General features: G+C 49.6%; 1 protein-coding gene across 3 annotated transcripts in view; it reads right to left on the bottom strand.

The window, feature by feature from the left end:
* The window catches only part of KLHDC1 (kelch domain containing 1), a 1,440,569-nt gene extending 1,421,049 nt beyond the window's left edge, over positions 1-19,520 (bottom strand). For all 3 annotated transcript variants that reach the window (XM_086936594.1, XM_086936596.1, XM_086936595.1), the window contains exon 1: positions 19,319-19,520. In XM_086936594.1, the coding sequence (XP_086792720.1) occupies positions 19,319-19,417 (99 nt within the window). In that variant the 5' untranslated portion in view covers positions 19,418-19,520. The remainder of the gene's footprint in view (positions 1-19,318) is intronic.
* Between the last annotated feature and the right edge of the window lie 263 nt (positions 19,521-19,783).

Here is a 19,783-nt window from a genome sequence, read left to right as displayed (position 1 = left end):
GGAGCATTACTGCTCCTGCCAAGCCATAGCAAACGCTGCTCCGTTTTCAGCAAGCAAGAGCATTAAAAATACTCTTGCTTGATGAAAGCAGAGCAGAATTTCTTGTGGACAGATGGAGCTGCATGTTCAGCAGCTACCTGTGTACAAAAACAATGCCGGCTCCAGCAGTATGCGAGGAGCCGGCAGGGACTGTGGGAGCCTTCAGGCTCTCCTGCAGTCACCAACAAAAAGTACCTGGGTGCGACCAGAGCACCCAGACCAGAGGCCAGGCCCAATGGGATGGGGTCCGCTGGGGCGAAATCTGCCCAGAAGAGGGGCTGCACAGCGCTTCTCCAATGTTTTTTTTTAAAGAAAAAAAAAGGGAGGCAGGCCCGGGGCCCAACTCCCCATTCCAAAAATGCCTGGCCCCAGGGCAACAATCGGCCCAGCAACTCGCTGGATGCCACGCCCCCTTTCTCCACCACTCTGCAAACACGCCTCCTGGCACACTGCTGGTTGGGGAATAAAGTCCCCTTGGCTCCAGACTCCCACACTGCGGGATTTTTGTGAGGTCCTCAGAGGCCATTCCCCCTTTCTCCTGTAGACTGTAAACGCGACTACTAGTTTAAAAAACATAGAAATTCACTAGAAAAAAAACAAAAATGACAGGGATGTTATTGTCAGAATTAGCATTTTAAAAAATCTGTGAAATTCACTGCAAAAACAAAGGTTACAGGGACGTTATAGTTCAGAAATGTCATTTTTTTTAAACCTAGAAATGAATTTAGAAAACCAAAGGTTACAGGGACATTATAGTTAGGCTCAGGTTTCACTCATACAAAACTTTGAAATTCATCCGTTATAATTAGCTGAGCTAACAATAACCTGCGCCCCCGCAATGCACTGCTCATGACCTCACATATTACATCACTCATGACATCACTGATGACATCTCAAATTACATCAATGATCCACAGAATCACTGATGCACCCACTCACACCCCATAGAACCTTTCATACACCCACTCCCACACAACCATTCACAAAGCCATTTACAGACCCATACTAGTACTTACAACCCCACTCACTGATTCATAGATCTACACACACATCCACTCACTCACCCATACAGCCACTAATACACCCACTCACTAATACAGCCACTGACATATCCACTCACACCCCAGTACAGCCACTCACACACTGAGTCAGTCACCCATTGAGTTACTCACACACCTAGTCACTCACCCATACAGTCAATCACACATCCACGTACTCACCCATACATATACACACAAACACACTCACTTACTCATACAGATACTAAGCACACACTCACCCAAACAGCCACTCACAAATTCACTCACTCAGACATATACCCCATCACTCACTTATACTGCCTTTCACAAACCTACTCACCCATATACCACTGACACATCCACTTACTCGCCTACAGAGCCATACACACACTCACTCACCCATACAGCCCCTCACAGACACACACCGAACTTCCAACTCACCCTGTTACAGCACCTGCACTCTGCCATCTCTGAGTCAGCCCTACAAAGTGGTGCCAACCCAGTCTTGGACCCTTGGAAGTTGATCTGAAGAACACGTTACTTACCTTTGGTAACAATATATCTGTAAGAAAGATAGGTTAGTTATAGATTCCTTACCTTAGAATTACCCCCAGGCGTCAGACTGGATCCAATGAACTTTTTCGTCAGCAGTACCCCTGTGCGTCGAAAGGTGGCATCGGTCGGCTCTGCGTTTGTCGTTGGCGTAGTGGTCGCCGGGAGGGCGTCGCTGCAGCTACTTAGATGCCGCCCTCGACATCAGTTCTGTACACAACTTTCCACGCCAGAATCACAAAGCCATGCAAGACACTGACCACTGGTGCACACAAATAGGAACCTGAAAGGAAATCCTTAACCCTAGAAGTCAGTTCGCAGAACGGGGAGGATGGATGGGGTGGTAAGGAATCTATAACTAACCTATATTTCTTACAGATATATTGTTACCAAAGGTAGGTAACTTGTTCATCTGAAAGAAACAGTTAGTTATAGATTCCTGACTTTAGAATAGATACCCCAGCAATACCAACCCCAGAGGTGGGTCTGCGAACCAAGTTCATACCAGAAAGACCTAGAGAACAGAGCGGCCAAAAAAGCTGTCTCTCCAGACTTGGCTGTCCAGGCAGTAGGGTTTAGTGAACGTGTGCAGTGATGCCCACGTAGCTGCCCAACAGATATCATTGAGGGGGACTCCTTATCCCAAAACAATAGTAACTGTTGTCGCCCTGGTGGAATGGGCGCGCAGCCCCACTGGAGGCTCCTTCTTTGCCAAAGAATAGCACGCCTTAATACACAAAACAACCCACCTAGAGATGGTCCATTTGAGCACTGCCCAACCTTTCTTGATGCCCACGTAGCCAACAAAGAGCTGATCATTGATCCGTAATTGCTTGGTGTGATCCAAATAAAATGAAAGTGCATGTTTTGGGTCCAGACGGTGGAGCCTTTCTTCCTCCTTGAAGGTTGCGGAGTCGGAAAGAAGGTGGGCAAAGTTATGCTTTGACCAATATGAAAAGAAGTAACCACCTTGGGAAGAAAGGAAGGTCTGGTTCTTAGTACGACCTTGTCCGAAAGAACAGCCAGAAAAGGAGGCTTTGAAGAAAGAGCTTGTAGTTCACTCACCCTGCGAGCAGAGGTGATGGCAACCAGAAAAGCAGTCTTTAGGGAAAGAAGTCTGAGAGGACAGTTATGAAGCGGCTCAAAGGGAGTGCACATAAGGCAAGTAAGAACCAAGTTCAAGTCCCATTGAGGCATTACGAATGGACCAGGAGGAAAAAGCGGAGTAAAGAAAGCGATTTACAACAGGGGACTTGAAAAAAGAAGGCTGATCAGAAAGCCCAAGAAAGGCTAAAATGGCCGAGAGGTAGCCCTTAAGAGTGCCCAGAGCAGAGCCTTGCTGGGCCAAAGAAAGAAGGAACAAGAGAACCTCCGAGAGAGGCGCAGAAAGGGAATCTACATTCTTTTCTGTGCACCATGCCACAAATGTGTTCCATCTACAGGCATATACCGTCTTATTAGAGGGACGCCTGGCTGCCATGATAACATCACAGACTTTGGGAGGCAGGTAAAACGACGTCAACTGCCACCGCTCGATCTCCAAGCAAGGAGGTGGAGGCTGGACAGGTTCGAGTGGAGCACCGTCCCCTGTTGCTGCGACAAAAGATCCTCCCGAAGAGGCAGTCTGATCAGGGGATCGATGGCCATGTGTAGCAGCTCGGGATACCAGACTCTTCATGCCCAATCCGGAGCCACAAGAATGACTTGGGCCCAGTTGCGCTTGATCTTCTTCAGCACTCTGGGCAGAAGTGGTATAGGCAGAAAGGCGTATAGAAGACCGCAACTCCACTCGCGACGAAAAGCGTTGCCTAGCGAGTGCCGCCTTGGAAATTCCAACGAGCCGACGTTGCACATTCTCTTCGGTGGCAAATAGATCTAACCAAGGCTTTCCCCACTGCTGAAAGAGACCTTGCGCTACCTCCGAGTGAAGACGCCATTCGTGATACATCATGCCCCTGCGGCGGAGTTCGTCTGCCCTGGCGTTCAGAGAACGTTGCCAGGTGTTGAACCACCAAGGATATGCCCTGATGTTTCAGCCATGTCTAGAGACGGAGAGCCTCTTGACATAGGGTCTACGACCCCAACCGCCCTGTTTATTGCAGTATCACATGGCGGTGGTGTTGTCCGTGAACACCTGCACTACTCTTCCCCAGACAGAGGGAAGGAATGCTTTGAGTGCAAGACGGAGTGCCCGAAGCTCCAGAAGGTTGACGTGGAGCCTGGACTCCGCCGGAGTCCAGAGGCCTCTGATCTCAGCCTCCTCCATGTGGCCGCCCCATCCCAGAAGTGATGCAGCGGTCACCACTGTGAACTCTGTTTGGGGAAGAGAGAGGGATTTGCCGTCGACCTAATCCTGGTTTGTCAGCCACCAATGCAATTGGTGTGCAGTTCCCTCCAAGTTCTGGACACAATCGGACAGGTTCCCCTGACGTTGGGCCCACTGGAACTTCAGGTCCCACTGCAGAGCCCGCATTTGCCATCTGGCATGATCCACCAGCAGGATGGAGGAGGCCATCAGGCTCAGTAGTCTGAGGGTCATCCTGACCAAAACACAGGCTAGCGACTGAAAGATCGGAATCATAGCCCAAACATCCTAGACCGGAAACTGTGTCGTGTCCAGAGCCACTCTGATGAAGAGGAGCTTCTGATAGGGAGTCAGGGGTGACCTCTGCACGTTGATGGAGAACCCCAGTGAATGCAGGAGGTCGCCGTAGTCTGGAGTTGGGAGACGACAGCCTGGGGCGAGCTTGCCTTCAACACCCAGTCGTCGAGATAGGGGAAGACTGGAACCCCTGATCTGCGCAGATGCACTGCGACCACCGCCATCACTTTTATGACCACATGAGGGGCGCTTGTAAGGCCGATGGGGAGCACGGAAAACTGAAAAATAGTCTTGAAGCTGTGTGAGTAGCCCCTTCGGACTATTTGCAAAACCCACGTGTCTGACGTGATGGTGCACCAGTGGGGAGGTGATGGTGAATCCTGCCACCCACTGGCAATTGGTGGCCCTGAAAGGTCGGACTAGGAGGGTTTGGAGGCTGCAGCACAGAGGGCTGTGGTGGACTGGCCCGCCCGCTGGCCCCTAAAACCCTGGCAGTGGTTCCCACATCCCCTGCCGTGCCAGGGCTGAACAGCTTTGCGTTGGCCTGTGGCTCTGTGCAGAACGTGGCGGGCACCCCTCAAGTAGCCACAAAAGGGGCGAAAATCTGACTGCGCAGGGCAGGTGGTGGAGCCCTAAGGACTTGGCCGTTGTCCTAGAGTCCTTAAAGCGCTCCAGCGTATTGTCTTATTGTCTTCCTTGTCGCCGAACAGGCAACGGGCATCAAAAGGCATGTCCATAAGAGTGGATTGGATATCCCCTGAAAAAACAGTCGACCTCAGCCAGGCGTTGCGTCGAAGGTCTACAGACGTGGAAATCGTTCTGCCTAGCGAGTTTGCATTATCCAGCCCAGAGTGAATGGTAAACTTTGCTGCATCCCTCCCCTCGGCAACTACAAGTGAGAGCACGGCACTGGAGCAGCACTTGCGCCACTGTGTCCCACACGGAGTGGGTGTAATGGCCCAACAGACATGCAGTGTTTAACCAAGCATGCAGTACCAAGCTGGAGAAAGAAAACGTATTCTTCCCAAGATGGTCCAGTTTTTTGTACTCCCTATCAGGTGGTGTGCTAGGGAATGCGCCTTCGGATGTAGAGGCTTGGACTACCAAGCACTCAGGGGTGGGGTGTTTAGAGAGGAAAGTGGGGTCGCCCGGAGCCGGGCGGTGGCGTTGGGCAATCATCCTATCCACACGATCCCCTGTGTTGGGCCTGGACCAGGTGCCCATAAGGATGCCAGTGAGGGCTTCATTAAACTGTAGCAGGGGCTCCGAAGAGCTCGCTGCCAGTTGAAGCACTTCTGTCAGGAGGTTAGTCCTGACTGCCACCATAGGTAGCTCAAGGTGGAGAGCCTCGGCCCACCTACGCAACACCACGGCAAAGACGCTCCCTCCTCCGTAGCCATGGTAGGAGGAGACAACATGCCAAGTTCTGGTGATGTATCCGAACCACTGGATTCCCCCACAACCTCTCTCCAGTCCGGTTCGTAACCTAGCTGGTCAGTCTAAGGGTCTCCAGACCCCTCCCAGTCCTCCTCACCCTCCTCAAGCTGCCAATCTGGTCTCAAAGAGCCAAGGTAGGACAGGGGCACAAAAGTACCCGTCGGGGGGGGGAAAGGGCAAGGTGGCGAGCGGGTAAGACGTATCTCTTTCATCTCCCCGCTCCTCCAACTGAAATTCGGAGATTGGGCTTGTCTCCGGGGGTTGAGGGCTCTAGGACGACGCAAGGCTGTCGCAGGAAAATGGCGGCTGGACTCGGCTGGCCCTGCTGAGGCTGCTCTTAACGCCGGATTCCCCCCAAGGCTCGCCAGGCCCAGCTGCGCAGGACCGGAGGCCACCTGTGGATGGAGGGGGACAGCGAGAGGTCTGCGGAGAGCGAGGGCCCACGAGTGGAACGGGGTGCTCGGGTAGGGGCGCACAGCGGCTTGGCCGTGGCCACTGGATCCACCGCAAGCAGACCAAAAGAGTGGCGGGCCTAGTGGAGCCTAGACGGGATGAGGCCTGAGGCAGAGAGCCTGCAAGGGCCGCAGCAGTAACGGCGAGCTGAGCCATGGCTGCTCCCACCCCATAGAGCTTCGGCCAGTGTCATCGGGGAGCGGGAGGACGAAATCGGTGCAACTGGGAGCCGGGGACCCGGAGACGGTCTGCGCGCAGAGGGAGGATACCGGCAGTTGCCATTCAACTGCAAATCCTCAAAGCGGAGTGCATCAGAGAGGATTCCCGACCGGCCCCACGGTGCCTAGGCTGCTGCCGTCCGCTCTCCTAGAGCACGGAGCGCTGTGTCCGAAGTGGAGATCTGGAGTCGCCGAGTGAGCGGGATCACTACGACTTTGATTTCGGGCCCACAGGTGAGCACCGGAGAAGCGGCACAAAGGCAGTGCGAGGCCGGTGGCAAAAGAAAGGGCCCAGAGGGAGCCGGACACCCAGAGGCCTGGTGAGGAGAACTGCGCGACTCCTAGGCTAGCCATTACATTGCTAAGCCGGGAGCTGGTCATCCAGGCCCACAAGGGAGAGGCGGTGTTTAACGAAGAGCAGCAAGGGCAGACGGAGCGGGACTCTGGGGTGCCTGCGGTCAGGGAGGAATACGCGGCCCATTCTTACTTGGCCCAGCCTCTGAGAATCCCCTGTGGCGCACAGCAAGAAGGGTAGTCATGGTGAGCGGCAGCCCAGAAACGCCCCGGGCAAGAAAAAGCTCTTGGAAAGCAGGACTATGCTGAGAGTCCCAGGTTCGCCGGGACGCGAAGGCATAGCACAGAGCCATCAAGGAGGCCCATTGCATCTCGGCCCTATAACTGGGTGCACATGGTGGCCCCCAGGTGGTCCATTGAAGAGGGGAAGCGAACAACCTCAGGCAGAGAAAGCTGGGGAGTGCCCTCTGAAGCCCCAAAGCGACACACACTCGACAGGAGGACCTGATAAAGGGCCCTACACCTCTAGCTCCAGGGCGGAAGGATATCAGAGAGCTGACGCCCTGGAGGAAAGTCAACAACGGTGGATGAGCACAAACCCCTATGCGACAGGGATGATCGGACCAGAGAGGCGGTGGGAGACGTAGCGGCCATGATCTCAGTACGGGGCAAGAAAGACCGGAATCTGTAAGAGATTCTGACCAAGCTCCTGCCGACCGGCAGCGAAGAGGGGAGACTCTTTCCACTAGCACAGGCTGGGCAAGAAACAAATCCCCACGAAGCCCCGGTCACCCGCTCTTTTCTGGAGACACTCTTCAGCACATTGAGGGAAGACATTCAGACGCTGAAAGGGGAATCTGCAAGTGAGATGATGGAGATACGGTGAGACATCGATGCCATGGGAGGGCGGGTGGCCTCCATCGAACGTCAAGAGCAAGCCTGAGAGGAGGAAGTAAAACAACTGCAGCAGGAGATTCTCAGGTCAAAGCTCAGCAGATTGACCTCCAGGCGCACCCAGAAGACCTGGAGAATCGCTCTCAACGTAATAACATCTGTGTTAAGGGAGTCCCACCCAAAGAAGAAGGCCAGGATATCACGTAATACTTACAGGGCCTCTTCAGGAGTGTACTGGATGCCCCACCGGACTTAGACATTAAAATTGACAGGGGGCACAGAGTCGGTCTCCCGGGCGAGCATCGGCACCCCCACCGGATATCCTGGCTTACATCCTGGATTTCCAATTAAAAGAGCAGTTATTACGAGCAGCCAGGGACAAGCAACCCATACGATATCAAGACCATCCTATCGCCTTCTACCAAGACTAGGCCCGAATAACCCTCCAAAAGAGGAAAGAGTTTTGGGTGGCAAGTACGCACCTTCGGAACCAGGGAGTACCATACTCTTGGGGACATCCATTCCAGCTAATCTTTAAGTGGCAGGGCAAGTTGCACAAACTCCGATCCATACAGGACACTTGCCGGGAGCTGGGCATAGAGAACCCAAATCAAGAGGAGGTGGAGAGCAGACAGATCAAGACCCCCAGAGATCGCTGGCAAAAGGTCCCCGGAAGGCAAAGCACAGAGCGGGCGAGGAGGCCTGACCCCACGACGATGGCGCAAGAAAGACAGTCAGTGCTGGAGACGCTATTGAGGGGGACATAACCCCATTGAAGATACCCTGAATACTTGAGGGACATATAAGTGGCATAAGCAGGGCTGGGTGGGTGGCGGAGTCACTTGACGGGAGCGGGGAGGCTCGGGGAATTGGCCACACAATGCTCTCAACCTTTCTGGACACCAAGGATACGCACATGTTTGGCAGGCCCTGGACGTTATGGGGTTCAATGGGGTTCACAGTTGGGGGTAGGGAGGGGAGTGTGGGACACTGATATGTAAGTTGCTGACGCGTAGGACATAGCCCGCAAGCAATGGAGATTGGGCACGGTATGGGAACAAAGGGGAGGAGTGATCACACAGATTCAGGAACAAGCCAGCAAGGGTACAACCTTCACAACATGACATGTCCCAGTCCACAATGAAAATTCTCACTCTTAACGTGAGAGGCCTTCATAATCCCATTAAACTGTGGTCCATCCATTCCTATTTGGAAAACACGGAGGCAGATGTGTGCCTCCTCCAAGAAACGCACCTCCTCTCCAAAGATTGGCATAGATTGAGGTCACGTGTCTTCCCCCAACAGTTCTTCTTATCTATCCCAGATAAAAAGGCGGGTGGCTATTTTAGTGGCAAAGCGGTTCAAGGGGACGGTGGGGGGAAAAGGTGGCCGAGATCAAAGAAAGACTCCTGGCCCATGTATTCACGATTGAGGGACACACCCTACTGATAGGTTCCACCTACGCACCCAACGCAGGTCAAGAGAAGGTTCTGAAATCGACCCTTACCGAGGTCCTGCACAGGCAAGAACGTAAGATGATCACAGGGGGGATCTGAGTATAGTTATGGATGACACAAAAGACAGGTCAGGTAATCGATAATCACAGTCCGGGGAGCTGTCACAGGAAGGTGGAGAGTGGCTCCAGTCAGTGGGCTTGATGGACTTGTGGAGGGAGGCATACCCTCAAACATTGCAATTTTCATATTATTCTCACACACAAGACATATGTACGTCTGGATCACTTGTTGGGTACGGTAGAGTTTGACAAGGATGGTGGGAGAGGTTGACATTACTCCAGCTGCACTTTCTGATCACGATGCGGTGACGGTTTCTCTTAAGCTGCTGCCGCAGCGGACAAAACAAGGGGGCTGGAGACTGAGGGAAACTATGCTTCACAAAGAAGCAGGGGCGCTAGAACTTACTAAGTGCATCAAGGGGTACCTTGAAGTGAATGACCCCCGATATATCGGAAGCTACATTATGGGGGCCCCTGAAAGCGGTAGTGCCAGGGAAATGAATTGCGATCTCGGCGGAGGAGGTTAAAGAGCGCAAAGAAAAGAGGGCAGATCTCACAGCTCAAGTTACTGGAGTTAAAAAGGGTGTATAGCTGGATGGGGGCTCCAAGGGTCTGGCAGCAACTGAAAGCGGCATGGACATAACTGGGGGGGCTGGACCTCGAGAGAGCTGAGTACACAGCACCCCTACTACTGTGGTACGGATAGGACGTTACGCATGCTGGCAGGTAAGCTTAGAGGAAAGAATCAACAGATGAGAGTGCAGACAACTGAGAATGACATGGGGGAGGGCATCACGGAAGACAAAGATATAGTGCAAGCATTCAGGGACTCCTATACAGACTTGTACACCGTGGAGAATAAGTCGGATAGTCTGATGACATCCTACTTGCAGGAGACACGCATGTCTATGCTAGTTAAAGACAAGGCAGAGTTGCTGGACGCCCCAATTTGGATTGAAGAGGTGATTGGGGCAATATCACGTCTCAAACCTCTTAAGTCGCCGGGGCCCGATGGCTTCTCAGCGGGTTTCTACAAGTCCTTTTGCCACCTGCTAGCACCAGCCCTGACACGATTGTTTAATTTGTTTGAGGGGCCAGGCTCGATTCCCACTGATATGTTGGCAGCGTCTATAGTGGTCCTACCTAAAGCGGGGGAAGATATGAAGGAATGTAGCTCTTATAGTCCGGTGTCCCTACTGAATGTGGATCTCAAATTGTTCACGAGCGAGACTGGGTCCGATGATGCCAGGAATAATAAACCCGGACCAAGCGGGCTTTATCCAAAATCGTCAAGGTGGGGCTTACGTGAAACGGATCCTCCATCTGATAGACAAGGCCCATCGCACGGACATGAACGCCCTGCTGTTGACAGATGACGCAGAGAAAGTGATTGATCGGGTTGATTGGGAATTCTTAGCACGCACGCTGACCCACTTCGGGTTAGGGGAACATTTTAGAGCATGGGTGGAGAGCTGCTATAGCTACCCCACCGCCTCCATTCGGGTCAACGGGATCCCATCGTGTCCCTTTCCAATTCAACGGGGCACCATGCAGGGGTGTCCACTGTCACCCCTCCTGTTTGCCTTATACATTGAGCCGCTGGCACAGAGAGTATGGGATAACCCGGACATCCATGGCATACCATTTGGAGGGGAAAGACATGCAATAAGCCTATACACTGATGACATATTGGCCTCTTTGGGGGCCCACGAGAGGTCGGTTCTGGCATTTTTAAGGGAGCTGGAGGTCTTTCGTGGTGTCTACGGTTTTAAAGTCAATGTTGGGAAGTTGTAGATACCGAATCTAGGTGGGGCATGGCTAGGCTCCTTGGAGGAGGGAGATCGGTTTTCGGGGATCCAAGTAACAGATTCAATCCCGTACTTAGAACTGGCTCTGTAAGTCCAACAAATGATCACCATGAATTACGGCAATCTCGCTAGACAGATCACGAAAGATCTACAGGCATAGAGGCATCACCAGCTGTCACTAATTGGTCGTGTGGCCGCGATTAAGATGTCGGTTCCAGACATTACCGTCAAAAGCCACCGAGGACACTCAAAGCATTACAGAAGGAAATGCTTAACTTTGTATGGGCAGGGGCGAGACCACGCATGCGTTGGGAGCTGGGCTATCTGAGGGCAGAATAGGGAGGGTTAGGGATCCCGAATCTGGCGGAGTACTATAGAGCAGCTCAGTTGAGATACCTGTTGAATGGAACCTAAAGGAGTCCAAAAAGCGATGGCTCATATCTTGCTGTGGAAGGTTCCCTTTTTGAAAAAGGCTGATAGGCCGCAGGGTCTACTGGGGTCCCCTATTACCAGGACGGTGATGGATGCATGGGAGGAGGTGGCGATGAAAAGAGCACTTACATCATTCCCCTCCCAGATGATGCCCTTGCTAGTAAACAAGGAATTCTCTTCGGGAATGGACGTCAAGGCTTTCAGAACTTGGCAAGCCACGCCTTGTAAAGCAGCAGGCCACTTCTTTGATTTGGTCGGGACTATTCCCTTCTCACAACTGAGACAAGACTACACACTTCCAGAGACAGAAAGGTCTCACTCTATGCAGGTTAGACATTGGGTCCTCCACCCCGACATACATTCCAAAGTCAATAGAAAACTGACAAAATATGAAAAATTGCTGGTCACAAAGATATCTTCAAAACGTTGATTTACAAACTATACGAGGTGCTGCGCACACCTGCTCCCACAGAGCCTACCCCCAGTCAGAGACGCTGGATGAAGGAGCTAGGAAGGGACCTCTCGAAGAAGGAATGGGGAGTTATCTATTACAGGGCCAAACATACAGCGAGAAACACTGCCAATAAGGAAACAGTCTTCAAGATAGTTACATACTGGTACCCGACACCTGTGCGACTACTAAACCAGGGGAATCCAGACCGTAGCCCTACTTGCTGGCGGGGGGGTGGGGAGGAGGGGACTTTGCTACACTTGTTGTGGGACTGCCCGGTTCTGTCTACTTACTGGCCTCAAATCTTAGATGAAATTGATGGACAGTTCGAGACACAGATTCCAAGATACCCGGAATAGGTGTTATCAGGAATGCCCAACTCCCTAACATTTCCACTGAAGTCACGGAAACCAGATGGGCTTAGCTCTGGGTGCGGCGCTTCAAAACATTTTAACACACTGGGGCAGGCAAATGGTACCCACTCATACAGGCTGGCTCCATAAACCATGGTACATTTTGGAGATGGAATGCATTCAGGCCTCCCTCACAGACTCGGTGTCCGGATTTAAAGAGATTTGGAGGCCACTCCTCACTCTGTTGTCCACCTAATTCAATGAAATAACGTGTCCAAGGTACCTCCGCCTGCTTCGTCTAACAGCAACAGAGGACTCTCCGGAGATAAAGTGAGCTCTGATAGTGCCCAATCTCTTCACAATGGCGTCGCCGTAGAATGAGGAAAGATACATACCAGTGGTGGGGAGGGGGGAGCGGGGTGGGTTGGGATTCTACTGTTTCATTTTATAAGGGGTACGTTTTCACCCTCCTTAAGTTATGCTTACTCATGTTTTAGCATACAGACTGCCTTGCATGCACCGGGTGAAGTATATTGAAAATGCAGGTTATGATAGAGCTGAATGTGCTATTATTCTAACAATGCTTAATTGTTCACTGCGCATCATACGGCAGAGCTGTAATTGTATGTACAACAAAACTGCTAATAAAAAAAGTTAAGCCTAAAAGTACCAATTGGAGCCGGATCCGGCGTCAGTCGATGCCAGTCCGGCTCGGTGTCTACATCGGGGTGAAGACAGAGGTCGACGCAGGCAGGGGACACAACCGGCGTCGGCTGCGAACCTGGTGCCGGTGGAATCGGTGCTGGGTGAGGTGTAATCAGGTGGACTGGCGCTGATCCGGATCCAGGCCTAGATCCAAGGGGGCCCTGCAGTGCAGAGGCCGAAGCTGCCGTAGGCCCAGGGCCCCCCGGCAAGTCTGCGGGGGCCGAAGGTGCGCTGGCAGAGTTGGGCTGCTCAAAGATGGCACGCAGCACTTCGTAAAAAGCTCAAAGCTGGGCAGGGGTCGCTCTGGGTCCCTGCAAGGGAGGGAAACTTGGAGTCGACGCAGAGACAAGGGAGGGGCGTCACCAGCATCCCCTCGTTGTGTCGGCCGACTGACGGGGAGAAGTCAAAGAGCGACGGTGCTTCTTCGACTTCTTCTTGTGCTTTGAGTTGCCTGAGAAGTGCGAAGACTTTGAAGAAGACTGGAGGTGGTGGTGGTGGCTCCACGACCGGTCCCTCGACCTCCCAAGCACCCAGGACCTTGAATGGCGTAGAGCCGACTGCCGGGTCTCGAGAAGCTTCCGACACCGCTCCCGCAAAGACTTCGGATTCATGGTCCGGCAGTCAGAGCACTACTTGTGGTTGTGGTCGCGCTCCAAGCAAAACAGGCACACGTGGTGCGGATCTGTCACCAACAACAGCAGGCTACAGGAACCGCAGGGCTTGAAACTGGGCATCCCCGAAGTGCACCACAAATCAAAGACTCAAAATTGACATCGACAAAAGTCGGCAAAAAAGTTTATCAAAAAATGACTGGAGGTACCACGCTCTTTGGATCTGCGCTGGCTGGAGCAGAAAAAGAAATAACTGACATCAGCGCGGAAGGGCGGCGTCTAAGTAGCTGCCGTGACGTCATCCTGGCGACCAAGACGTCAACAACGAACGCAGAGCCGACCGACGCCACCATTCGCCACGCAGGGGTACTGCTGACAAAATAATTCTCTGGATCTAGTCTGACGCCTGGGGGTAATTCTAAGGTAAGGAATCTATAACTAACTGTTTCATTCAGATGTGCTGTTTCAGCAGCTTTCACGCATTGCCGATAACGCCATTGACTCAGAACTGGCACAACTCTTCAACTGCAGATGCATTGCCGCCATTGAAAGGTTCAACTGCGGCGCATTGCCGACTGGGTTGTGCATTGACTCCATTTCCGAAGCATCTTCGACTTTGCGTGTCTCAGAGCCGATGCGTCACCTACGTTCTGGAATTGCTGACAACGCATCACCTCCTCTGCTCCCCGCATATCGTCCTCGACGCAAGCAAGGTACTTTGCAGCAGGGCAAAGCTGGTCCCTGTATCCGACCCGAGCTCCATTGCTATCTGCCTGAACATTTGGATTTGACCCGGTAAAGCGTGACAATATAGCCCCGGTAGGCGCTTTATGCTTTTAAACAATACATTTCAGTGTATTCATTAAAAATGCATAACTCTGGTTCTACTTATTGGATTTTTATTGTTTTGTTCATTAAATTAGGCTCTAATTTACAGACCAGTTGTGGTATCTTTTTGTGCCGTATTTTCACTGTTTTAAGTGTTGCACAAATATTTTACACATTTCATTTTAAGTTAAGCCTGATTGCTCTGTGCCAAGCTAACAGGTGGTCAGCACAGGTTAAGTTAGGGTGTGTTTGTGACTTACCCTGACTGGGATTGTGGTTCCTGCTTGGACAGGGTGCATACCTCTGCCAACCAGAAACCTAATTTCTAACAGTCTCACTATGAGAACCATTGGCTTTGGCCATGATTTTTAGTCCTGCTCCCCAGCAGTGCAGTTGCTGTGCAGCATGGCTAAAAATATATTTTTTTTAATGCATGATGAGGCGGCCAGTGCCAATACTCTTTTTCTGGATGGTGGGCAGAAAGATCAGGGGGAAACAAAAGGTATAACAAGAGTGGGCAGAAGGGGATGGGTTGCCAAACAGACAGTGGAGGGTCGGTAGAAGAGTATAGGACAGCAAGCTTCCAGTGGAGGGTAAACGGGAGTGGACGGGGCAGGAAGCAGACAACAGACGGTGGGCAGGAGGGGCATCAAAATGACAAAGCAGGGTGAGATGAGAAGGGGTGAGTTGGCAAGCTGATAATGGAGGGTGGGCAGGGAGCTAAGAAAGTAAGCTGACTGTGGATGGTGGGCAGCAGGGACTGGGAAAGGATGTTGACAATGAAGGGAGGGTAGTAGAGGCTGGTGTAGCAAGCTTACAATGGAGGGTGAACAGGAGGGGCTGGGAAAGCACATGGAGAACAAAGGGGGAAACACACAGGCAGGAAGGGGCTGGAGAAGCAAACGGACAACAGAAGCAGATAGACGGGGCTGGGGGAGCAAATGGAGAAGTTGTGGTGAGGATGCAAGAACAGCAATGGAAGGTGGCCGGCGAGGAAACAAGAACAGAAACTGAAGGAAGACAAGAAAGAGGAACGTGGAGAGTGGAGCAAATCATGAGGGAGACATCTGGAAAACACATGCACTCTCATAGCGTGCTTAACTAACAAGAAACAAATTGAATATAAAAAATTAGCAGTGGAAGTATACAAGTATTGCATCAATGTTCTTAGGGGAGAGAAGCACAAGAAGAGGAAGCAAAGCCTTCAGAAGCTGACAAATAAGAAGCAAGTAAATAAGAGGGATACCGGAGCCAACCAATGGTAAGCAATGGACGGACTGGACTCTAAGTCAACTGTAAGCTAACAATATATCTCAAGAGGGATGCCACATGCACTGTCTATAGCAAGACCTACAAAAGCAGAAAGATAGGGACTACATTTTATTTTGCATTTCACAGGTCTGACAAGAAGTGCTATGACATTGTTATACGGCTACTATGAATTAAGTAAGACTGTGTATCTGGACACCATAACCGTTAGAATATGGTCCACATGCATAATTAGTAAATGTCACAATTCCTAGCAAGCTCACAGTGCCCCATGTGAACTTCTAACCTTACCTTTATGGAAACAGATCTAACCTTACATTGTTTACTTTTTCATGTTCAAGGGAGACACAAGAAAGCTATGAATCTTTATTTCAAACATTTATTGAAACAACCGTATTCTTGTATAGAAAGCGAGAGATGAAATTTTTAGTAGGATTTTTTTTAAAGCATTGTAACCAGCATTACAAGACAGGTGAAGAAGATAAACAGTTCAGCCATTATTACTTTTCTGTGTGATTATGATCATACCCCTATCAAATACTACTTATACTATTGAGGGCATAGTGGGAGTAACGTCTGACAGATCCCTGAGACAGCCTAACCCCCCCCATAACAGCGTATGATGTGCCAGGAAGTCAGTCGGGATGGAACAGGCTATCGTCCTTTCCAGTACAAAGATTAGAATCTGCAGGACTGAATCTTAATCCAGTGCACAGCATTCCAGGATAATCCCAGCAGAAATGCTCCTCTGTGGAATGTAGCATACAGGCAGTTTATATAACAAAAGTATTGTTCCAATCGCACTGTGTCAAAGGTGCAGTGCTGATGCAAAGGTTTGTCTGGGGCCTTAGAGCGGTCTCAAACCGTTGTTATTCCTAGATACATGTAGATATATAAAGCCTATGTACGACAGGGTAATAATGATAGAGATGACTAAGCAATGTATTCAAACATGAAAAAGGTCAACTTAAACATAGTTGTTACAGGCTTGATGTATCCCGGACAAATGCCAATAAAAATATGTTATATAAATAAAAGACTTGTCTCCAACCGGACAACCATGTACAAGGGCATTGGTTTCTATGTTCCTACTCTTGGACAGAGAGTACAAGCGACAAGAAATGAACCGTATGCAGTATAATTTCTAAGTAGACTATAGTATAAATGCAAAGTATGTAAAAAAGTCAGCATTAGAAAAAGATGTCGAGCTAAACCGTGTACACCTAGCGCAGGACCTGTTGTATATTATAACAACATGAGGCACGATCAGCCATCCCTGGCTTTTGAGGCGCTAGTATTTTGCATTGTTGACATAGTTTTGCTTTTAACTCTTTGAATTTGTATACAACCCACAGATGGCAATGTGATGTTGGCAAATGGGTATTGGATGAATTATCGGCTCCCTGTGGGTGCATTAATGAACTGATGGATATCTATGAACAATCCCTTGATGCATACTGTCCACATTCAGAACAATGTAGTGTTAAACTTTCTGCTGAGGGTCAGTATTACATGAGCTGTAACTTGCTATATTTGCCAGAGATACAGGGGTTCTGGTTTGACCACGGATATAAGAAAGCTGCTGCTAGACATACAGCTACCAGGAATACCTGTGAGAATCATTTGAAGTAGTCTGAAACTCTTAGAGGCCTTCAAAACCCCTAGGCTTCTCTTGGACAATCAAACTGATCATCAGTGGCAAGGTTACACTCAAGGCCACTGGAAATCTGCAGCAGAGAAAGACAAAATATGCGGCAGGGTTGAATACATTATGCTGCAAGAAAAGACAAACGATGGGGCCTACTGTGGCACACCTTGTGAACTAATTATTTGTTTATTTTATCATTTTTACAAATGCTAACACTGTCTGTGCAAATTTGTTATCTCATTAGTATACGTTAACCACCCACATACAGTAAAGGGCAACAGAAAGGGGACTAGTCAACCTTTGCATAGGGCATTTCACTTTGCTGCAACACAAGTCACTGCTATTTTACAAACTTTTGATCAGTTTGCAGTTTGAGCTACAAACACTTTATTTTATTGATTATGGGCAAATGTGACAAATCTATTTTTCAGCCGCAAAACTGCATAATTCCAGCGGCGCTGGTTCTACCGTTCTACAGCATAATTATAGGGGTTGTTTGCCAAATGGTACGCAAACCATATAGATGACTTCCCTTCCCAGGAAAGGGCACCTGTACTTGGCTTATCGCCCTTCTTAGCTGCATCGAATAAGAAGGTAGACTTTAGTGAAAACCCGGTCAGTAGTTTAAGGCTACAAAAGAGTTTAAGAAAAAAATCTCAAATAATCAAAGAGCAAGTGAAAAACAACAACAGATTGCAGTGTGCCAAAATATTACTTACTCCACTGGGTGCCAAAGCTAGCTAAATTGTAAGTCTTCCTGATGTAGCGTGAACACCTAGCTAGCCACTAATTAAATGGACGGTCTGTAAATTGAGCCTAATGTCCACTATTTTGTGGTAGTTGTGGTAGTGGGGTACTGTGCTTTGTATCTTGGTACACTATGCCAATTAATGGAGTTCTTTACTCAGTGGGTGATAATGGACTTTGAAGAAGGTGGTGCGCGGCTCTGAGGGTGATGGTGCACTTTGAAGCAGGTTATAATTGGATGTTCTGTGGGTGGTGGGGTGCTGTTCTGTGCTGTATGTGGTGGAGACTTATGCCGTTGGTGAAGGCACACTATGCAGTGGCTAATGGTAAACTGTCCAGAGCATATGGCGGTGCACTGTTTGACACATTTCATGTATGAGGATTAAGAAGCGTATATATGGGATTTTTTCAAAATGTTGTCAGTGCTCCCTTTCTATTTCTCATTCATGCTTTTAGGTTCTTGCATCATTCTTGGTGGACATACTGTATTCTACACTTACTAAAATACCCTTTAATACTATGGCACACACCCTATCTCCTTCAAATGTGCTGTAACCACACACTTGACCATTCTTTCCATCTCTGGATTACTACCAATAAGCTGGCAATATACGTTTATCAACAGAGCACAGCTTCTTGTATTGTTGTGCAGCATAAAATGAGGTGAATCACGTGGTAACTGTCCCCTAAATCGGATGCCAAATTTTCACAAATACTTGCTAGTTTTTAATCCGTATATAATCCGGTGGAAGATACTCAGTAGTGCGACATATTTTTCAAACCAAAGAGCATAAATCTACTTTGATTTGTACTTGTGTAAGCAATCTATTTACTTACTGTTATATTATGTGTCTGTAAAATTAACCTTTTGTTCTGAATTTGTTTGAAAACGTCTACACAACAGACAAGAATGCTTTCCTTTGTTCTGGAAACCAGTAAAGAAGTGCGAAAACTACCCACCCAATTTCAGAAATGCATTAGTGGAGCACCCGAGTGTCTCTCAGTGCTGTTTTAGTCATTCTGTGGAACTTGTAGGTTCATTTCGACGGAACGTACTGCTTCACGAAATCATGGCGGGTTACCTCACATTGGGTTCTAAAAAAACGATATATAACACAGGTCCGAAACAAACGGTCATTAAAAATACATATTAATTAAGGATTTTATGCTAAACATAGAGTTTTTTGACTTCTCATAATCCAAGATAACGATTCCTAAGAATTATATAACAAATGGAAAACAATAAATAAAAGCACATACTTGAGAATGTCACGATGCACTGAAAAGAACAAGCACTAAAAAAAACAAATTCACTTATACTTCAAACATTTTTATTAATCTTTCACTTAAAGCTATGGGATGGTATACACTGCTGGACTGCGGGGGTGACGGGAAAGGATTCTATCACATACAGAGAGAATGGGGGTATAAACATGCCTTACCACATAGCCACCCCACACATAGAGAAAGTTCTCGTCCACGGCGGCGCAGTGGCCGCTCCGCTCCTCCGCCACGCAGAAGCGCTGGTGAGCCGCAGCCATGCTCCCGGGATCCTTGTTTTCCAAGAGTGATGGGCGGAGGTATGGCCCAATCAACGGTGCCTCACGCGAAGAGCCAGATACTTTAGTTACCGCGCGCCCTCGCTGAACTGTCAAACGCTGCACGAGCCAGCGAGCTCTGCGCTACGGGCACTCAAAAGGGACAGTAAACGATAGTGCGTGTGGGCGTGGCTTCCAACAACCTAGGGTTACGTAGTCCATATTTAGCCTCGCTAAATGGAATATGTATTTGTGGTGCTCAAATGCATATTCCATTCCAATTCGCGAGGCTAAATATGAAAGCGCATCCGTTCCTCCGTGTGGCCATGACTCACAATGCTCTAGCTCCACGCAACACATACAGAATAT

This window comes from Lissotriton vulgaris, chromosome 9 (genome assembly GCF_964263255.1).
Source record: "Lissotriton vulgaris chromosome 9, aLisVul1.2, whole genome shotgun sequence".
NCBI lineage: Eukaryota > Metazoa > Chordata > Amphibia > Caudata > Salamandridae > Lissotriton > Lissotriton vulgaris.
The sequence above is the reverse complement of the archived record's forward strand: the minus strand, read 5'-3'. Positions and strand labels throughout refer to the sequence as shown.